This window comes from Oncorhynchus masou, chromosome 17 (assembly GCF_036934945.1).
Source record: "Oncorhynchus masou masou isolate Uvic2021 chromosome 17, UVic_Omas_1.1, whole genome shotgun sequence".
NCBI lineage: Eukaryota > Metazoa > Chordata > Actinopteri > Salmoniformes > Salmonidae > Oncorhynchus > Oncorhynchus masou.
The window spans coordinates 10,734,187-10,755,758 of record NC_088228.1 but is presented as its reverse complement, the minus strand read 5'-3'; the positions used below and the strand labels follow the sequence as shown (position 1 = coordinate 10,755,758).

Below are 21,572 nucleotides of genomic sequence, written 5' to 3'. Positions count from 1 at the left end.
GATATTTAAGGCTACATATATCCACTAGTTCCAATATATCTATGATTTTGATATTTCCTTAAGTGAACGAGGGTAATAGTTTGTTGTGTGATTTCCTTAACGGTCCATTGAGGTATTTAAAACCGTATTATAATCTCCCACCATAATAATACAGTATTGTATTGCTTGTAGGTTTGATAAAGTATTATATATAATTTCAAAAAAAGTGTGGATTATCATTATTTGGACTGTATGCGTTAATGAGCCATATCTGTTTATGGTCCAATAACATATGTAAATAGTTAAGGTAAGGTTTTTGGGAGGGTAAATGGATCCTAAACCTGTGCATAGGAAGTGGGAGCAACAGCTACCCAGAACATTCAATCAACACTTTGTAGCCCATGTTGGTTCCCGATGGCCCTTTGTTATCCATGTTGGCTCTCATGTGCTCCTAGTTGTCCATGTTGGCTCTCATGTGCTCCTAGTTGTCCATGTTGGCTCTCATGGGCTCCTAGTTGTCCATGTTGGCTCTCATGTGCTCCTAGTTGTCCATGTTGGCTCTCATGTGCTCCTAGTTGTCCATGTTGGCTCTCATGTGCTCCTAGTTGTCCATGTTGGCTCTCATGTGCTCCTAGTTGTCCATGTTGGCTCTCATGTGCTCCTAGTTGTCCATGTTGGCTCTCATGTGCTCCTAGTTGTCCATGTTGGCTCCAATGGATCGCTAGTCGTCATCTATTTGCAGTTGTCCCCAGTCGATCTCTGGGCCATCGTCGAGGTGCAAGATAAGGTAGGACATGAGCTGGAACATGTATTGGAATTGCAACAGGGCCAGGTACAAGTAGAAGTCGCTGACATCGATCTGGCACTGGTCACCTGAGAAGTTCATCTCACATATACAGTGGAAGTGGTTGACAAGGTTGTGGCAGTAGCCTCCGTATTCACAGGGGCCCGACGCACACTCATCAAAGTCTACCTCACACCTGTTACACACGGGGGATTTAATGAAATATACTTATATATTAGTTATATATTTAACAATAATTGTATATTTTAATAATATTAATTACATTATCACATACATATACATTGTGTTACAAAACCAACTAGCTAGCCAACTGAGTTTTGTACACTTTCTAAGTCTAGGAGTCCGAGGCCTAGCTAAATGGTCTGTAACCTGATTTAATGTGTTCATTTCAAATCAAATCAAATCCGACTTTATTAGTCACATGCTCTGAATACAACAGGTGTAGAGCTTACAGTGAAATGATTTCTTACGAGCCCCTAACCAACAGCGCAGTTTAAAAAAAACATGGATAAGAATAAGAGATAAAAGTAACAAGCAATTAAAGAGCAGCAGTAAAAAAAGACAATATTTACAGGAGGGTGTCAGTACAGAGTCAATGTGCGGGGGCACCGGTTAGTTGAGGTTGTATGTGGATGTAGGTAGGGTTATTAAAGTGACTATGCATAGATGACAACAGAGTGGCAGTGGTGTAGAGGGGGGGGCAATACAAATAGTCTGGGTAGCCATTTGACTGGATGTTCAGGAGTCTTATGGCTTGGGGCTAGAAGCTGTTTAGAAGCCTCTTGAACCTAGACATGGCGCTCCGGTACCACTTACCATGAGAGAACGGTCTATGACTAGGGTAGCTGGAGTCTTTGACCATTTTTAGGGCCTTCCTCTCACACCACCTGGTGTAGAGGTCCTGGATGGCAGGAACCTTGGCCCCAGTGATGTACTGGGCCGTTCGCATTACCCTTTGTAGTGCCTTGTGGTCGGAGGCCGAGCAGTTGCCATACCAGGCAGTGATGCAACCAGTCAGGCCCCAGTGATGTACTGGGCCGTTCGCATTACCCTCTGTATCGGAGGCCGAGAGGCCATACCAGGCAGTGATGCTCTCGATGGTGCAGCTGTAGAACCTTTGAGGATCTGAGGATCCATGCCAAATCTTTTCAGTCTCCTAAGGGAGACTGAAAAGGGGAAAATAAGTTTTGTCATGCCCACTTCACAACTGTTTTGGTGTGCATGGACCATGTTAGTGTGTTGGTGATGTGGACACCAAGGAACATGAATCTCTCAACCTGCTCCACTACAGCCCCCGTCGATGAGAATGGGGGTGTGCTCTGTCCTCTTTTTCCTGTAGTCCACAATCATTTCCTTTGTCTTGATCACGTTGAGGGAGAGGTTGTTGTTCTGGCACCAGACGGCCAGGTCTCTGACCTTCTCCCTATAGGCTGTCTCATTGTTGTCTGAGATCAGCCCTACCACTGTTGTGTCATCTGAGGGAGAGGTTGAAAATGTGAGTGAAGACACTTGCTAGTTGGTCAGCGCATGCTCGCAGTACATGTCCTGGTAATCTGTCTGGCCCTGTGGCCTTGTGAATGTTGACCTGTCTAAAGGTGTTACTCACATTGGCTGCGGAGAGCGTGATCACACAGTCTTCCAGTACAGCTGGTGCTCTCATGCATGTTTCAGTGTTATTTGCCTCGAAGCGAGCATAGAAGTAGTTTTGCTCATCTGGTAGGCCCATGTCACTGGGCAGCTCTCGTCTGTGCTTCCCTTTGTAGTCTGTAATGGTTTGCAAGCCCTGCCACATCCGACGAGCATCAGAGTCGGTATAGTATGACTCAATCTTAGTCCTGTATTGACACTTTGCCTGATTGATGGTTCGTCAGAGGGCATAGAGGAATTTCTTATAAGCTTCCAGGTTAGAGTCCCGCTCCTTGTAAGCGGTAGCTCAAGCCTTTAGCTCAGTGTGGATGCTGCCTGTAATCCATGGCTTCTGGTTGGGGTATGTACGTACGACCACTGTGTGGATGACGTCATCGATGCACTTATTGATGAAGCCAATGACAGATGTGGTATCCTCCTCAATGCCATTGGAGGAATCCCAGAACGTATTCCAGTCTGTGCAAGCAAAACAGTCCTGTAGCTTAGCATCTGCTTCATCTGACCACATTTATTTTTCTAGTAACTGGTGCTCCCTGCTTAAATTATTTGCTTGTAAGCAGGAATCAGGAGGATGGAATTATGGTGAGATTTGCCAAATGGAGGGCGAGCTTTGTATGCGTCTCTGTGTGTGAAGTATAGGTGGTCCAGAGTTCTTTTCACTCTGGTTGCACATTTAACATGCTGATAAAAATTTGGTAAAACTGATTTAAGTTTCCCTGCATTAAAATCCCTGGCTACTAGGAGCGCCACCTCTTGGTAAGTGTTTTCTTGTTTGCTTATGGCGGAATACAGCTCATTCATGCTATTTTAGTGCCAGCATCTGACTGTGGCGGTATGTAAACAGCTACGAAGAATACAGATGAGATCTCTCTCTGTAGGTAGTGTGGTCTACAGCTTATCATGATATACTCAACCTCAGGTGAGCAATAGCTCGAGACTTCCTTAGATATAGTGCACTCGCTGTTATTTTCAAAAATACATAGTCCGCTGCCCCTTGTCTTACCAGACGCTGCTGTTCTATCCTGCCAGTACATCGTATAACCAGCCAGCTGTATGTTGATATTGTCGTCGTTCAGCCACGACTACATGAAGCATAAGATGTTACAGTTTGGTAGTTTAACCTCTCCGTAACCCGTCAACTTTATTGTCCAAAGATTGCACGTTTACTTGCAGAATTGAGGGATAGTGGGGTTTAATCGATCGCTTTCAAATTCTCAGCAGGCACCCCGCTTTCTGGCCTCTCTTTCTCCACCTCCTCTTTACGCAGATCATGGGGGTTTGGGCCTGTTCCCGAGGGAGCCGTATATCCTCCGCCTCGGGTTTGTCAGAGTTGTGAAAGAAGAAAAAGGATTCTGCTAGTCCGTCGTGAGTAATCGCAGTTCTGATGTCTAGAAGTTATTTTCGGTCATAAGAGACGGTAGTGGCAACATTATGTACAGAATGAGTAAAAAATAAGTTAAAAATTAACAAAAAACACAATCGGTTGGTGGCATGTAAAACATCTGCCTTCTGCTCCGGGCGCCATTTTCTTGTGTGTAGATTTATGAGAGACGTCGGAGTATATGGACTGTGTTGTATGCATTTGCCTCCAGGAGACAGCAACCTTACCTAGGTGCTGGGCCTCCTCCATCCTGACTCCTGGGTCGGCCAGCCCAAGCAGGCTATTGAATTGTTAACAAAATAAATATGTACAAAAAACAAAATTTAAAAAATTCAGGCTCCAAAACAAACACTGGCAGCCCAAGAGGCTTCTGGACACTTCTCTCTTACTGTTTGCCGATACTTTTTAATTACCCACACCTGTGCACTTATCAAGGCAAGGCACAGCATCTGCAGTTGGTTGCTGCTGCCACCTAGGGATTAGGTAGTGTTCTGTCTATCTATGATAATACCTAACCACGCCCCTATATAATAAAAATTGGTACAATCATTTTTCTTCTTCATTCATGTGGTATACTGAGTAGCAATTTTGTTTTATTTCCAGTTGCTTTATGACTCTAAAACCTAATTAAAGTTAACATATTTGATCATTAATATTCTATCTAAATCTTCAAGGGAGAGGGAGTTGACAGGTAATGTTTTTTGTTTACCATGGTGATATCAGTATATTTTGTTTAAATCTATCAAAAGTAGAGAACTTTCCGGACCCTGAGTTGTCTTGTTACACTATATGTAAACATGAAATTAAGGAAGTTGACCCTGCTCATTCCTCAATAATTTAGGACGTTTGACAAATCTGATGGAGTTTACCAAACCTTGGGACACATCTTTAAGGAGTCACAGTTTTAAGATACATATTCTTCGAAGTCACAAAGGGTTTTTCCAATAAACTACATGAGATCCGTTTTCAGATCCAAGTTTCTAACATTTTGAGTTTCCGAGGTTGAAATTGGAATCCTTTGCTTAGGACAAGGATTGTCCAGATTTTCAAGAATGCCTGAATTACATAGTAATTACACTTAGGTTTCATTGAGATTCATGGACGCAAGTGTTTACTACAGATTTACTATTGTTTATATTCATGGCTTACCATTGCCCTATAAAACCGGGCAGACAGTCACAGGTGTAGTCTTGCTTAGAGCAGTTCCCCCCGTTGAAGCAGCTGTAATTCCATCTGTCTCCAGGACACACGGACGCGGGCAGGTTGGGATATCTAGAGTTCAGCGACACAAACATACAAGCATCAGTTACCTGACAGTTAGGAGTTTGATAGCTGGCGAAATGGCTCAAACAGAATTGTTGGTTGATTCAGTTGATGTTTCTAATCACCACAGATGTGAGCTAGTTTTGGCTTGAGAGGATATCATTTAAAATTACTTGAAAGAACTTGAAATAACTTACGGTATCTTTTCAATGTACCATGGGACTTCTGGCACCTTTTCACTAAAAGAGAATGATTAATCAGGCATCCATTTGGGGCGGCAGGGTAGCCTAGTGGTTAGAGCGTGTGACTAGTATCCGGAAGGTTGCAAGTTTAAACCCCCTAGCTGACAAGGTACAAATCTGTCGTTCTGCCCCTGAACAGACAGTTAACCCACTGTTCCTAGGCTGTCATTGAAAATAAGAATTTGTTCTTAACTGACTTGCCTAGTTAAATAAAGGTAAAATAAAATAAAATGTGTTCATATTACCCTTGACATATGATATGACATATGCAATAACTCATACACAATTGAGTTATAGCTTTGGATTGTTTTGTTTAGTTCTTGCAGATTTTTTTTGTGATTTTTTTCGATGTTCTTTAAGATAAATTAGGGTTAGGATGGGTTAAGGTTGGGGGGGAATATGGGAAGCGTTTGAGACTTACTCGCAGAAGGGCCCGGTCATGTTCCTGGGGCAGTGGCAGGCATAGTTCAGGAGGCCTCTGAGACAGGTGGCCTCCGGGCCGCACTTGTTGTTCTCACACGTATCCACATCCTTCTCACACCTGGTCCCCCCATACCCCGGCTCACACGCACATAGATATCCCTCCCCCAAAACACTGCAGTTGCCATGGACACAGGGCTTGACGGCGCAGGTGTCCACGTCATTCTGGCATTGTGGCCCCATCCACTCAGGAGGGCACCTGCAGAGGGAGAGGTCAAAGAGTTCCTCACACACCCCCTGGTTTAAACAAGGGTTCGGCGTGCACACACTAGCCCCCCGGCAGCCATATAGGGGGGTGACGGCACTGGGGGTCCTCAGAAACTGCCCCTCTTGGGGTCTGGGAAGGTTCAGGTCAGTATCTCCATAGTAGGGCAGCGGGAGCCCCCCGATCTGGACAGGGCCCAGACATCCTTCCAAATTCCCCCTAGCCTCTGGCCCCAGACCTCCCAGGAGGATGTCCACTCCCTCCCTGAGGAAGGCCAGGCTCCCAGAGGCGACCTTGGACACAACTTGCTCCTCCTCTACTTCATCTCTTCCCCCATCCAGGACCATGATCCACCTGGAGGTCTGTAGATCCGGGGCTTCCATGGAGAGCTCCACCATGTGCCACTTGCCGTCGCTGACCAGGCCCCGGCTCTGGGCAGTGAGCTTGGGGGAGGCCTCGCCACCACCGGCCTGTAGTTCTAGCAGGAGGTGAGAGTCCTGGAGGGAGATGGTGATGAACTCAGAGCCTTTCTTGGTGTGTAGGAGGGTGGCGTTCGTTTGTCTGGTTCTCACACTTAGGAGGACGCTGCTGAGGTGGTGCCTGATCTTCCCGTTGCCTCTGTAGGACAGTATGCTGTCATTCCGGAGGGTCACGTTGGACACACCTGGGATGCAAAACAGAAGAGGCTTAAAACAACAAAATCTGTAACTGAAATATCCTCAGTGGCACAAGAAGCAACCAAAAATCAACGTGAAAGATGGGGCAAGTGCAATGTTCAACATTTTGGGTTAAAACCCCTTTCAAGTAACTGAGTCATTAACCGTTGCCCCCATCTCTCCCATTGATTTGTGGTTAGCCTTGGGTAAAGTTACTGAAGTTAAAGGTGGCTGTTTAAAGAAATCCACACCATGGATTACAGTCCCTCCTAGCCCATAGACTACTTTCAGGGTAAGGAACCATATAGAGACCTTATCTTTTAATTGCCTATTGAACAAACAGGAGCATTACTTGAACATATTCTGGTGCCTTAACCTCTTGAATCATGTGGTGGTATGGTTAATCTGGGGGGATAAACTTGGCTCATTGGCTCATGAGAATTCTGTGTTGGGCTTCTCCTTCTGCCCTAAGTCTCTACTGTATTTACCTTTACTCGAGTTAAGCCTTCAGATAAGGAAACGCAGGGAGGATAATCAACAGTCCATTCAGTGGATACACACTGAATAGGCCGACACACTAGTCTGCTCTATATAGAATACGCCAAATACAGAGAAGAAATTGCTACATGTCTATGTTTCCCAGGCCTCTCTTCAAGAACCCCCAGCCAGTTCCACCTATCTATTTAAGTAGAGCCAACTTAATTCAACTAATTAAGCAGACATGATTCAACTTGTCAAGCAGAGTGGATTCAGCTAATGAAGGGCTTGATGATTAGTGAACTACCGGTAATTGTATCAGGTGCACTGATACTGGATTAGGTCAAATACACTACATAACCAAAAGTATGTGGACATGTGCTCGTCAAACATCTCATTCCAAAATCCTGGGCATTAATATGGAGTTGATCCTCCCTTTGCTGCTACAACAGCCTCACTCTTCTGGGAAGGCTTTCCACTAGATGTTGGAACATTTCTTTGGGGACTTGCTTCCATTCAGCCACAAGAGCATTAGTGAGGTTGTGCACTGATGTTGGGCGATTAAGTCTGGCTCGCAGTTGGTGTTCCAATTCATCCCAAAGGTGTTAGATGGGGTTGAGGTCAGGGCTCTGCGCAGGCCAGTCAAGTTCTACCACACTGATCTCAACAAACCATTTCTGAATGGACCTCGCTTTGTGCACAGTGACATTTTCATGCTAAAACAGGAAAGGGCCTTCCCCAAACTGCGGCAGGGTAGCCTAGTGGTTAGAGCGTTGGACTAGTGACCGGAAGGTTGCAAGTTCAAACCCCTGAGCTGACAAGGTACAAATCTGTTGTTCTGCCCCTGAACAGGCAGTTAACTCACTGTTCCCAGGCCATCATTGAAAATAAGAAATTGTTCTTAACTGACTTGCCTAGTTAAATAAAGGTAAATAAATAAACTGTTGCCACAAAGTCGGAAGCACAGAACCATTGTATGCTGTTCACTGGAGCTAAGGGGCCTAGCCAGAAAAACAGCCCCAGACCATTATTCCTCCTCCACCAAACTTTACAGTTGGCACTATGCATTGGGGCAGGTAGTGGCATCCTCCAAACCCAGATTCGTCCATCGGACTAACAGATGGTGAAGTGTGATTCATCACTCCAGAGAACGAGAGTCCAATGGCCGTGAGCTTTACACCACTCCAGCCGACATTTAGGCTTGTGTGCGGCTGCTCGGCCATGGAAACCCATTTCATGAAGCTCCCCGACGAACAGTTATTGTGCTGACGTTGCTTCCAGAGGCAGTTTGGAACTCTGTAGTGAGTGTTGCAACCGAAGACAGACGATATTTCCTTCAACACACCGTTTGTGTGGCCTACCAATTTGTGGCTGAGCTGTTGTTGCTGCTAGATGTTTCCACTTCACAATAACAGCACTTGCAGTTGACCGGAGCAGCCCCAGGAGGACAGAAATTTGACGAACTGACTTGTTGGAAAGGTGGCATCCTATGACGGTGCCACGTTGAAAATCCCTGAGCTCTTCAGTACAGTCCATTCTACTGCCAATGTTTGTTTATGGAGATTGCATGGCTGTGTGCTAGATTTTATACACCTGTCAGCAAAGGGTGTGGCTGAAATAGCCAAATCCACTAATTTAAAGGGGTGTCCACATACTTTTGTAAATATAGTGTAACTGGACCATGCAGGTGGTATTAAAAGAGAGGTTTGAGAAACATTGATATGAGTAATAGTGAAATTTGACATTTGATTTCTGCAGAATGGATTACATTGCTTGATCTCTTCAGAAAGGGGTTCCCGAACTAGGAACTCACACTCAAAGCCCTGTGAGAGGGTCTGGCAGGCTGCGGTCGAGGGGCACGGAGACAGCTCACACCACTTGACCACCTCACAGCGCCGCCCTGCAATGTTGGGTGGGCAATTGCAGATAAAGTCGTCCCACATGGAGTAGCATACTCCGCCGTTCAGACATGGGATGTTCTGGAGGAGACAAATAATAACTCAGTCAAGCAGTTAGACTTTGTCATGGGTCAACTGTGTTGTCATGGAGAGGTTGTGCAGAGTCATTGGGCAACTACAGTTGAAGTCGGAAGTTTGCATACACCTTAGCCAAATACATTTAAACTCATTTTTTCACAATTCCTGACATTTAATCCTAGTAAAAATTTCCTGTCTTAGGTCAGTTAGGATCACTACTTTATTTTAAGAATGTGAAATAATAGTAGAGAGAATAATTAATTTCAGCTTTTATTTTTTTTATCACATTCTCAGTGGGTATGAATTTTACACACACTTAATTAGTATTTGGTAGCATTGCCTTTAAATTGTTTAACTTGGGTCTAACGTTGCAGGTAGCCTCCCACAAGCTTCCCACAATAAGTTGGGTGAATTTTGGACCATTACTTCTGACAGAGATGGTGTAACTGAACCAGGTTTGAAGGCCTCCTTGCTCGCACACTCTTTTTCAGTTCTGCCCAGTTCTGATTGAGGTCAGGGTTTTGTGATGGCCACTCCAATACCTTGACTTTGTTGTCCTTATGCCATTTTGCCACAACTTTGGATGTATGATTGGGTCACTGTCTATTTGGAAGACCCATTTGCGACCAAGCTTTAACTTCCTGACTGATGTCTTGAGATGTTGCTTCAATATATCCACATAATTTTCCTACACCATGATGCCATCTATTTTGTGAACTGCACCAGTCCCTCCTGCAGCAAAGCACTCCCAAAGCACCCCCACAACACCCCCACCCTGTGTTTCATAGTTGGGATCGTGTTCTTCGGGTTGCAAGCCTCCCCTTTTACCTCCAAACATAACAATGGTCATTACAGCCAAGCAGCTCTATTTTTGTTTCACCAGACCACATTTCTCCAAAAAGTACGATCTTTGTCCCCATGTGCAGTTGCAAACCATAGTCTGGCTTTTTTATGGTGGTTTTGGAGCAGTGACGTCTTCCTTGCTGAGCGGCTTTTCAGCTTACGTCGATATAGGACTCGTTTTGCTGGGGATATAGATACTTTTGTACCTGTTTCCTCCAGCTCCTTCACAAAGTCCTTTGCTGTTGTTCTGGGATTGATTTGCACTTTTCGCACCAAAGCACGTTAATCTCTAGGAGACAGACTTGTTTCCTTCCTGAGCTGTATAACGGCTGCATGGTACCATGGTGTTAATACTTGCGTACTATTGTTTGTACAGATGAACGTGGTACCTTCAGGTGTTTGGAAATTGCTCCCAAGGATGAACCAGACTAGTGGAAGTCTACAAGTTTTTTCTGAGGTCTTGGCTGATTTCTTTTGGATTTCCCATGATGTCAAGCGAAGAGGCACTGAGTTTGAAGTTAGGCCTTGAAATGCATCCACAAGTACACCTCCAATTGACTAAAATTATGTCAATTAGCCTATCATAAGCGTCTAAAGCCATGACATAATTTTCTGGAATTTTCCAAGCTGTTTAAAGGCACAGTCAACTTCGTGTATGTAAACTTCTGACCCACTGGAATTGTGACACCTTGAATTATAAGTGAAATAATCTGTCTGTAAACATTTGTTGGAAAAATGACTTGTGTCATGCACAAAGTAGATGTCCTAACTGTAACGGTTGTCGTTGGTGGAAGAAGGAGAGGACCAAGGTGCAGCGCGGTACGTGTTCATGATCTTTTAATTACACTGAACACTAGAACAAAAAGAACAAACCAGAACAAACGAAACAGTCCTGTCTGGTACAGAGACAGAGACAGACAACAACTACCCACAACTCAAGGGCGAAAACAGGCTGCCTAAGTATGGTTCTCAATCAGAGACAACGATTGACAGCTGCCTCCGATTGGGAACCATACCAGGCCAAACACCTAGAAATACAAACATAGAACAAAACATAGAATTCCCACCCCAACTCACGCCCTGACCAACCTAAAATAGAGATATAAAAAAAAGAACTAAGGTCAGGACGTGACACTAACCGACTTGCCAAAATTATTAACAAGAAATTTGTGGAGTGGTTGAAAAACAATTTTTAATGACTCCTACCTAAGTGTATGTAAACTTCTGACTTCAACTGTATGTTGCCAAAGAGAATATACATGCAGAGCTCCAGAAACTGATTCTCAAATAGAACCCCCCCATCACACTTGTAGGCAATGTCATGGCGACTTAACTAGATCATGCAAACTCGATCATGCATGGAAATGAGAGAAAATGAACAACTATGTAAAGGTTAAGGACCAAGCAGGCAATGAGACAACAAAGTAGGGTGCAAACACTGTAGTAGGGTTTTTATTTCCCCAAGTTGTTAACAATGTAAGAGAATTCAAGCCATAAAGTTGCATAAAATATTATACGGTCTGTAAATTAATAAAAGTAAACTTTTCTAAAGCCTCAACATAAAGTATAACTGACGTCTACATAGCAGAGGAGGAGCAACTGTAACGATCTTCATTGGAATGAGACAGGCGGGAGTGAAGGGCGATTCCAGCAGCGCCGGAGTGAAGGGCGATTCCAGCAACTCCTGACTGACAGGCGATTCCAGCAGCTCCTGACTGACAGGCGATTCCGGCAGCTCCTGACTGACAGGCGACTCCGGCAGCTCAGGACAGACGGGTGGCTCTGGCAGCTCAGGACAGATGGGCGGCTCTGGCCGCTCAGGACAGACGGACGAACCTGGAGGGAGGAGACGGAGAGACAGCCTGGTACGTGGGGCTGCCACAGGGTCCACCAGACTGAGGAGACCTACAGGAGGCCTGCTGCTTGGTGGAGGCACCGGATGGACCAGGCTGTGGGGGAGCACTGGAGCCCTGGTGCGCAGCCTTGGCACCACTCCTCCCGGCTGGATCACCATTTCAGCCTGGACCATCCAGAGTGCAGGCACAGGTTAAACCAGGCTGTGGGTGAGCACTGGAGATCCTCTGCATACCACTCGCACCTCTCCCTTAGGCTCAATACACACATTCACCCAGCACGGGTGGAGCGCAGGCATAGGACGCACTGCACCCTCCCAGCTCCCCGGAGACAAAGCTTGCAGCGCCGGCGCAGGATACCCTGGGCCGAAACGACGTACTGGAGACCAAACACGCTGGGCTGGCACAACACGCCCTGGCTGGATGCCCACACTCGCTTGGCACTTGCGGGGTGCTGGCCTATAGCCCACCGGCGACACCTTGCATTTGACCGCATAACACGGTGCCTGACCAGTACTGCGCTTCTTCCGGTAAGCATGAGGAGTGGGCTCAGGTCTCCAACCTGACTCTGCCACACTCCCCGTGCCCCCCCCCCCAAAAAAAAAAATGTTTTTGGGGCTGCCTCTCGTGCCTGTCGCGTTGCTGTGCTGCCTCCTCATATCGCCGCCGCTCAGCTTTCGCTGCCTCCAGCTCTGCCTTGGGGCGGCGATATTCCCCAGCCTGTGCCCAGGGTCTTTTTCCATCCAAAATCTCCAGAGTCCAGAGATCGCTGCTGCCCGATATCACGCTGCTTGGTCCTTGGTTGGTGGGTGATTCTGTAACGTAATTCGTCCTCCTCTGACGAGGAGTAGTCAAGATTGGACCAATGCGCTGCGTGGTATGTGTCCATGTTAATATTTAATAAATCATCAGAATACTGAATAACAAAACAACTAAGTGAAAGAACGAAACGACAACAAAACAGTCCTGTCTGGTGAAGACACAAAACAGAAAACAATCACCCACAAAACACATGTGGGAAAAGGCTACCTAAGTATAATTCTCAATCAGAGACAACGAACGACACTTGCCTCTGATTGAGAACCATACCAGGCCAAACTACATAAACACAACATAGAAAAAAGAACATAGACTACCCACCCCAACTCACGCCCTGACCCAACTAAAACAAAGCCATAACAAAGGAACTAAGGTCAGAACGTGACAGCAACTCATATCAAGGGTTAATTAAAGCCAAAAGCATGGCACTCCGAAGGGAATGGTCAGTTCCAAATATACAAGGCAGGTAGGCTGTAAAGATACTCATATGCGCATAGTACATTTTAGTTAGGGAAATCCATTTCGCCTACATGCTGGACAGAGGTGATGTCATCCAAAACCCCTCCAGATTAAGGGTATTAGAATGTGCCAAGAACACCTAGCCACCAGAAAAGAGCTGCACAAAACCAAAATGGTAAAACCCGGTCATTATTTGAACAAGGCTAAATGTTTGTTGCAAATGAATGTTAAAGTGCACAGGATAGGGACATTTAGCAGTTTTGCTAGGTGTGTCTGTCACTCTGAGGAAGTTATCTTTCACTCCTTCATTGACTTCCCAAACCCCAAATCCCAGTATGGTCTGTTTGGTCTGCTTCGCGGCCATCCCAGGAAGTATTGGCTGCTAGGAACTTTGGGTTTATAAACTCAGTGGTGTTGTCATGAGGCAACTGTGGTGTTTTCATGGGGCAACTGTGGTGAATCATGGGGCAACTGGCATTGTCATGGGGCAACCGGGGTTTTGTCATGGGGCAACTGTGTTGAGTCATGGGGCAACTGTGGTTTGTCAGTATAGTATGTAGTATATACTGTGGTTTGTCATGGGGCAACTGTGGTTTGTCAGTATAGTATGTAGTATATAGTATAGTGTATGTCCAGTTACTCACACTGCAGACGTTGTCACTGATACATCCCTGTGTGACGTTGACCAGCTCCTCCACACCGTATGAGGCTACCAGAGTTCCTATGGGAAAGAACTGTAGCCGTTTATTGTTGATTCTCAGGTCCTGGACACAGCCTTTCAGGTAACCCCCGAAGGAGGCCGAGGCTCTCTGGTCAGACAAACCCCCAACGTAGACCAGGTCCCCTGGCTGCACCACCACGGGCCGGATGGGAATGGTTCCATGGCTCTGGGCCGACTGGAACAGGGTCACAGAGTCACCCTCCAGCTGCACCGTCACCAAGTGAAAGTGGCCGTCACTGACCACTTTGCTTCCCGCCAGGCACTCAAAATTGTTCACCTGAACTTTGACCCGGCCGTCATCCAGCCACAGGCGGAGGTACTGGCTGGTGCTGTTAGCCAGGACCAGGAGAAGGCCACTGGGGCGCCGGGTACGCACAAACATGGATATGGTGATGGTGCCAGAACCCAGGGGATCGTCCAAGGAGAAGACGGCATAGCTTGCTACGTCCTCGTTCCCGAACTTGGCGGTGATGTACTCTGCGTTGATACAGAGAGAGAGAGTTTTAGAAAAATAAATAAAGTTGCAAACTATGTCCTCCCAATTATTTAATGCATAGATGAAGAACTAACATAGAGAGATGGTGTCAAAACACAAAGACAATAGCATGGTTTCCACGACACTCTTAGAAAAAAGGGTTCCAAAACAGTTCTTCAGCTGTCCCATTTGGAGAACACTTTTTGGATCCAGATAGGACCCTTTTAGGCTCCAAATGGAACCCTTTTGGATACCATGTAGAACCCTCTGTGGAAAGGGTCCTACATGGAACCCAAAATAGCTCTACCTGGAACAAAAAAAAGTTAATCAAAGGGTTTTCCTATGGGGAACCCTTTTACGGTTCTAGAACGCAAGTTTTTCTAAGAGTGTACCAATCTCCAGTTGGGCCACTGTGTGTTAGTGCCTTCTCTTTTTCCAAAACTATGCTATTGTTTGTTTACTAGTCTGGGAACCAGGATTGGTGTAAATTCCATTTAAACTCAGTCAAGTCATGAAGTGAATTGAAATTCTATTCCTGACATGAAAAGTTTTCAAATCATGAATTGAATTAAACTCATAAAAATTAAATGGAATTGCCCCCAAGTTTGACTTGGTACCAGACTGAGATGTTTATGCCACTCATTCAAGCAGCAGGGATGGAATATTGTCAGGTGTAAGCTGGGGCAATCCGGCCCCTGAGGACTAGAGTTGCCCATCCCTGATTCAAGGTGAAGAGGACCAGTATTCAGAACTCAGACCAGTTATTTCCACCTCTCACGTTAAAGCGTTGTGGCGGGAGTCCTTGGGAACCCCTGTTTTCTGGAAAGTAAAAGCTCTCCCAGTCGGCTCCTTAAACGTTTCCTTAATCAGGTGTTATTTTATTTGCTTCTCTCTGCCTCTGTGTGTTTGAGTTTATGTGTGTATGTTCATGTGTGCCTGTGTGTGTGTGTGTGTGTACTGTATATGCTATTTTTACTAGTTCTCTAAGCTCCTTTGCAGTCTACCACAGGCTACTTTATCCACCTGTTCGGTGCCACATTACAAATCCAGCCATTCAGATTTTGGAGTGATCCTGAGGCTGAACTGTTGACCTGTAGATCAGGCAAAAATGACCATTTCCATTGTTCTTGGCTACATTATCCAAGCTTTAGGAGAAGCACATAACCGTTGCTCTAATAGAATATGTGGTATTATTGCATTGAAATGACATTCCGAAGCTGTGGCTCTCATATTGTACAGTGTTTCTGCTTTACTTTGGTTTTACTGCTACATCTTCAGTGTTTTCAGACAACACTCTCCAGGCCTTACCCTCAGCACAGTCAGTAGTCCCCTTGTATGGTCTGTAGCACTCGCACACATAGCTCCTCCATCCCTGGTTTATGCAATGCCCCCGGTTCTGACACGGGTTGTCGTCACACTTGTCCTTGTCGCTGCACCCCGCTGTGACGTTGATCTGAGCCGGTGAGTTGGCGAGGGCAGGCACTACCAGCCGTGACTCCACAAACACGTCCCGAAAGCAGCCCAGGAAGTGGGCAGGCGGGACAAGTGGGACAGAAGGGTCAGCAGCCTCAGGCATCCTCTTTCCTGCTACCACTCCGGAGCCCCAGCCCAGTCCCACACCTCCTAGGAAGAGGCTGTGACGGACTGAGCCGGACTCGGAGAGGCCGGAGCCTTGCTCCAGTAGGGGGGTCTCGGTGGTTGGGAACTCCTTGGTGCAGCCCACCTCATCACAGGAGGACTGACGCAATCTGATCCCGCTTCCCTCCGCCTCACTGCCCAGCCAGGCCTCCACTGTGTGCCACTGGCCATCCGACACGCTCGGCGGTAGCTCCAGAACCACTGCCCTTCCTGACTCTTGACCTCTTAGCATGCTGAGGCGTAAGTGGCTGTCGACCAGCTCGATGGTGAGCAGCAAGTCTTCGACCCGGCGCTGGAGGAGGGTGCCGACGTGCCGGTCCGTTCTGAAGCTTAGGGTGACGTTCAGAGGTACTTCAGGGTCCGATAGCTGGGTCTCCACGTACATGTAGCCGCTGGTCTCGAAGGAGAAGATGGTTGACGTCTGACAGTTGGAGCCGGTGAAGCCCGCACGGCAGGTGCAGGTGTAGGTGTGGCGGTCGTTCAGGAAGAGGGGAGAGCAGATGCTGCCATTCTTGCAGCGGTTGCCGTCGCAGCCCAGGAGGACGACTGTACAGTTCTCACCTCCGTACAGATGGCCATCTTGGCTCTGTTGAGAGCAGAGGCACCTGTAGCCTCCATGATGGCTCTCGCAGACGCCACCATTCTGACACGGTAGCAGTTCACATGTGTTAGTGTCCTCCTCACAGATGGCACCTGTGTAGATATGTAAACAATCAGATATCTTTGCTTCCTGCATTAAAATCAGTTGGCCATTCTTTTATTTTTTAAAAATCATTGTGGAATTAATATGTTATTGATATGAATCCATTTTTCTTTTTCCTTCATGTGAATTTGGCCATACCAAGAGATTGAAAACATTGAAAACATGAATTCAAAAGTTTGCCACATGTCATGCCATTGATTACTAGTTTGTTTTTTAAAATCTTTAATTTCCTTTCAAATATATCCACATTTACCTACTTAAATACACGTCTATATGTAGGAAGTGTAACACTAATTTTGCAGATTGATTGGTTGATATGTTCACTTGTACTACTACTACTCACTACTCATATGTTCACTTGTACTACTTGTACTACTCACTTGTACTACTTTTATTATAGAAATAGATATTTGTAGTTTATTTCATGACGTTTAGTTTGAACACTGTAGAAAGCAAGTCATAAAGAACATAAAACGGTTGATGAAAATATTAGCGTGATAAAACAATTTGATATTCTCTTTGTAACACTTTTCTGTTCTGTGCACTGTATATCCTCACAGGAAACCTCACAGAGAACAACAACAACAACAAACACACTTCGAACAAGAGAGCTAAATTACCTGTATAGAGTAACCACAAAATCCAAACATACATGTTGACTCTCAACATGGTCCTTGGCCCGTCCTCCTAATCAGTAGAAATCGGAATATCGGTAAATGACTCCATTGCATTTCACAGAAGTTGTTTGGAAGCCATTACAACAGATATCAGCTTCTTGTGTTTCCCCCATGGAGGAATGGCTGCCCAGTCCAGTCTAAAGCCGGGATCACTCCAAGCTAGATAGTCTATTTGGGATTAAGCTAATGTACTTAAAATGTCTTACAAATGGATTGCTAGCCAAGGAGGAGTTCGCAGGACTAATTTGAGCAACAGCAAACATCTCCATTAGTCTAGGAACACGAAGGCTTACATAAGAGACTAGAACCTACCTCACCAATTATGAGTTTTTAAAATGAACTTGAATTTAATTCACCGGAACCCAGTTGAGACCAGTGTCTCGTGGTGATCTGAAGACCCCCCAAAAATCCATTAATACAACAAAACAAAAAAATCCTAACGATAAGACAGCCTATAGTAGGAGGAGTACTGATATAGCCTATAATTCAAATCAAATCAAATTTGTCACATACACATGTTTAGCAGATGTTATTGCGGGTGTGGCGAAATGTTTTAGTACTTTGATAGTACACTGGTTTCACGAGAATTTTTATCCCAATGGTTGAACTCAACTATCACTATAGCTTTGACCAATTCCCAGAAGTTTGTAAGACCCTGGTTAATGAACAATTAGACAAAGCCCCCAGTCTGCAATAGATCAATCCTTTATTCAGAGAGTACTCTGAAGTCAAAAATGCAAACACAGTCCTTTTATAACTCCCACCCCACCTACACACACACACACACACACACACACACACACACACACACACACACACACACACACACACACACACACACACACACACACACACACACACACACACACACACACACACACACACACACACTCTCTCTCCTCCCTAGATTTGAGGGGCCTAGAAAGGGCCCTCTTTCCTGTTGTCAGTTTTCAGAGTTATCACACATCGACAGTTCAGTTGGCCTTGAACGTCTCAACTCTACCCAGCTCATATTGCGAAATAGTAACACAATGGTCTAGTCACACACATTATTAAATTATGACTCTAACACCTTTCATACAATTATATGATTTCAGGGTGGAATACTTTAATCATTACTTTTAACATATACATTCCTTTATCAACTGGTTTCAAAGATTTAGTGAACTGATGTTATGGACACACAAAAACACACACACACACACACATGTTGGAAGTTAGGGTACCATTCAGTAAAATCCTTTACAGTATTCTATTAGCATATTGGTTAAGGTAAAAACACAGCCACCTAATACATACTTGCCTACATCAGGGTACTTTGACTCTCTGTGTGACTTGTTCATTGGTCTCTCTCTCTCCCTGTCTCTCTCTCTCCTCTCTCTCTTTCTCTGTCACTCTCTCCCTTTCTCTCTCTCTCTCCCTGTCTCTCTCTCTCCTCTCGCTCTCTCTCTTTCTCTGTCACTCTCTCCTTTTCTCTCTCTCTCTCTCTCCCCGTCTCTCTCTCTCTCCTCTCGCTCTCTCCCTTTCTCTGTCACTCTCTCCCTTTCTCTCTCTCTCTCTCCTCTCAATTCAATTCAATTCAATTCAATTCAAGGGTCTTTATTGACATGGGAAACATATGTTAACATTGCCAAAGCAAGTGAGGTAGATAATATACAAAGTAAATAAACAATAAACAATACAGAAGTTCCAAAAGAATAAAGATATTACAAATATCATATTATGTATATATACAGTGTTCTCTCCTCTCTCTCTCATCTTGCTCTCTCTCATCGTTCTTCTCTCTCTCTCTCTCTCTCTCTCTCTCTCTACTCTTGCTCTCTCTCTTTCTCTCCTCTCGCTCTCTCTCTCTTTCTCTGTCACTCTCTTCCTGTCTCTCTCGATCGCTCTCTCTCTCTCTCCTCTCGCTCTGTTTTTACGTCACTCTGTGGTCCAACTCATCCCAAACCATCTCAATTGGGTTGAGGTCAGGTGATTGTGGAGGACAGGTTATCTGATGCAGCACTCCATCACTCTACCTTGGTCAAATAGCCCATACCCAGTCTGGAGGTGTGTTTTGGGTCATTGTCCTGTTGAAAAACAAATGATAGTCCCACTAAGCGCAAACCAGATGGGATGGTGTATCGCTGCAGAATGCTGTGGTAGCCATGCTGGTTAAGCGTGCCTTGAATTCTGAATAAATCACTGACAGTGTCACCAGCAAAGCACCCCCACACCATCACAACTCCTCCTCCATGCTTCACGGTGGGAACCATACATGCGGAGATCATCGGTTTACCTACTCTGCGTCTCACAAAGACACGGCGGTTGGAACCAAAAATCTCAAATTTCGACTCATCAGACCAAAGGACAGATTTCCACCGGTCTAATGTCCATTGCTTGTGTTTCTTGGCCCAAGCAAGTCTCTTCTCATTATCAGTGTCCTTTAGTTGTGGTTTCTTTGCAGCAATTCGACCATGACGACCTGATTCACGCAGTCTCCTTTGAACAGTTGATGTGTCTGTTACTTGAACTCTGTGAAGCATTTATTTGGGTTGCAATCTGAGGTGAAGTTAACTCTAATTAACTTATAGTATCCTCTGCATCAGAGGTAACTCTTGGTCTTCCTTTCCTGTGGTGGTCCTTTTAAGAGACAGTTTCATCATAGCTTCATGGTTTTTGAAATTTTCCGCATTGACTTAAAGACTTAAAGTAATAATGGACTGTCTTTTCTCTTGGCTTATTTGAACTGTTCTTGCCATAATATGGACTTGTATACCCTACCTTGTCACAACACAACTGATTGGCTTAAATGCTTTTAGAAGGAAATACTTCATAGACAAACTTCATAGATTTACATTGGCAGTAGAATGGCCTTACTGAATAGTTCCGTGACTTTCACCGTCATAGGATGCCACCTTTCCAACAAGTCTGTTCATCAAATTTCTGCCCTACTAGAGCTGCCCCGGTCAACTGTAAGTGCTGTTATTGTGAAGTGTAAACATCTAGGAGCAACAGTGGCTCAGCCACAAAGTGGTAGGCCACACAAGCTCACAGAATGGCAACGCCGATTGATGAAGCATATAACACGTAAAAATCATCTGCCCTCGGTTGCAACACTCACTACCGAGTTTCAAACTGCCTCTGGAAGCAATGGCAGCACAAGAACTGTTCGTCAGGAGCTTCATGAAATGGGTTTCCATGGCTGCGCAGCCGCGCACACAAGCCTAAGTTCACCATGCACAATGCCAAGTGTTGGCTGGAGTGGTGTAAAGCTTGCCCGCAATTGGACTCTGGAGTAGTGAAAACGCGTTCTCTGGAGTGAAGAATCATGCCTCACCATCTGGCAGTCCGATGGAAGAATATGGGTTTTGCTGACGCCAGGAAAACGCTGCCTGCCACAATGCATAGTGCCAACTGTAAAGTTTGGTGGAGGAGGAATAATGGTTTGGGGCTGTTATTCATGGTTTGGTCTACACCCCTTAGTTCCAGTGAAGGGGAATATTAATGCTACAGCATACAATGACATTCTAGACGATTCTGTGCTTCTAATTTTGCGGCAACAGTTTGGGGAAGGCCCTTTAATATTTCAAATGACAATGCCCCTGTGCACAAAGTGAGGTCCATACAGACATGGTTTGTCGAGACCGGAGTGGAAGAACTTGACTGGCCTGCACAAAGCCCTGACCTCAACCCCATCGAAAACCTTTGGGATGAATTGGAACGCTGACTGCGAGGCAGGCCTAATCACCCAACATCAGTTCCCGATCTCAGTAATGCTGTTGTGGCTGAATGGAAGCAAGTCCCCACAGCAATGTTCCAACATCTAGTGGGAAGCCTTCCCAGAAAAGTGGAGGCTGTTATAGCAGCAAAGGGGTTCCTACTCCATATTAATGCCCATGATTTTCAAATCAGATGTTCGATGAGCAGGTCTCCAAATACTTTTGGTCATGTAGTGTATGTTACAAATTCCCTCTCCTTGTTCAGTAAATCTCCTGGTAGACGCAGCAATTCCCAGGAGTCACATGTATCCTCTGTCACAGGAGGAGACGGTGGCTATGGAAACATATGTCCCCGAATCCCTGGGGCAGGGATACATTCGGCCCTCCACTTCACCTGCCTCCTCGAGTTTCTTTTTTGTGAAGAAGAAGGATGGGGGTCTGCGCCCGTGTATTGACTATCGAGGTATCAATCAGATCACCGTGAGGTACAGCTACCGCTGCCTCTCATCACCAGTGCGATCGAGTCAATGCACGGGGCGCGCTTCTTCACAAAATTGGATTTCAGGAGCGCT

At 45.5% G+C, this 21,572-nt stretch overlaps 1 protein-coding gene across 1 annotated transcript; it reads right to left on the bottom strand.

The window, feature by feature from the left end:
• Positions 1 to 700: 700 nt before the first annotated feature.
• LOC135558105 (protein crumbs homolog 1-like) lies at positions 701 to 17,568 on the bottom strand. The gene is made up of 9 exons (XM_064991852.1): positions 17,506 to 17,568; positions 17,243 to 17,309; positions 15,590 to 16,612; positions 13,730 to 14,283; positions 8,949 to 9,114; positions 5,739 to 6,666; positions 5,273 to 5,314; positions 4,962 to 5,084; positions 701 to 959 (listed from the first exon to the last, which is right to left on the bottom strand). The coding sequence occupies exons 1-9, from the start codon at positions 17,566 to 17,568 to the stop codon at positions 701 to 703; spliced, it is 3,225 nt and encodes a 1,074-aa protein (XP_064847924.1).
• Between the last annotated feature and the right edge of the window lie 4,004 nt (positions 17,569 to 21,572).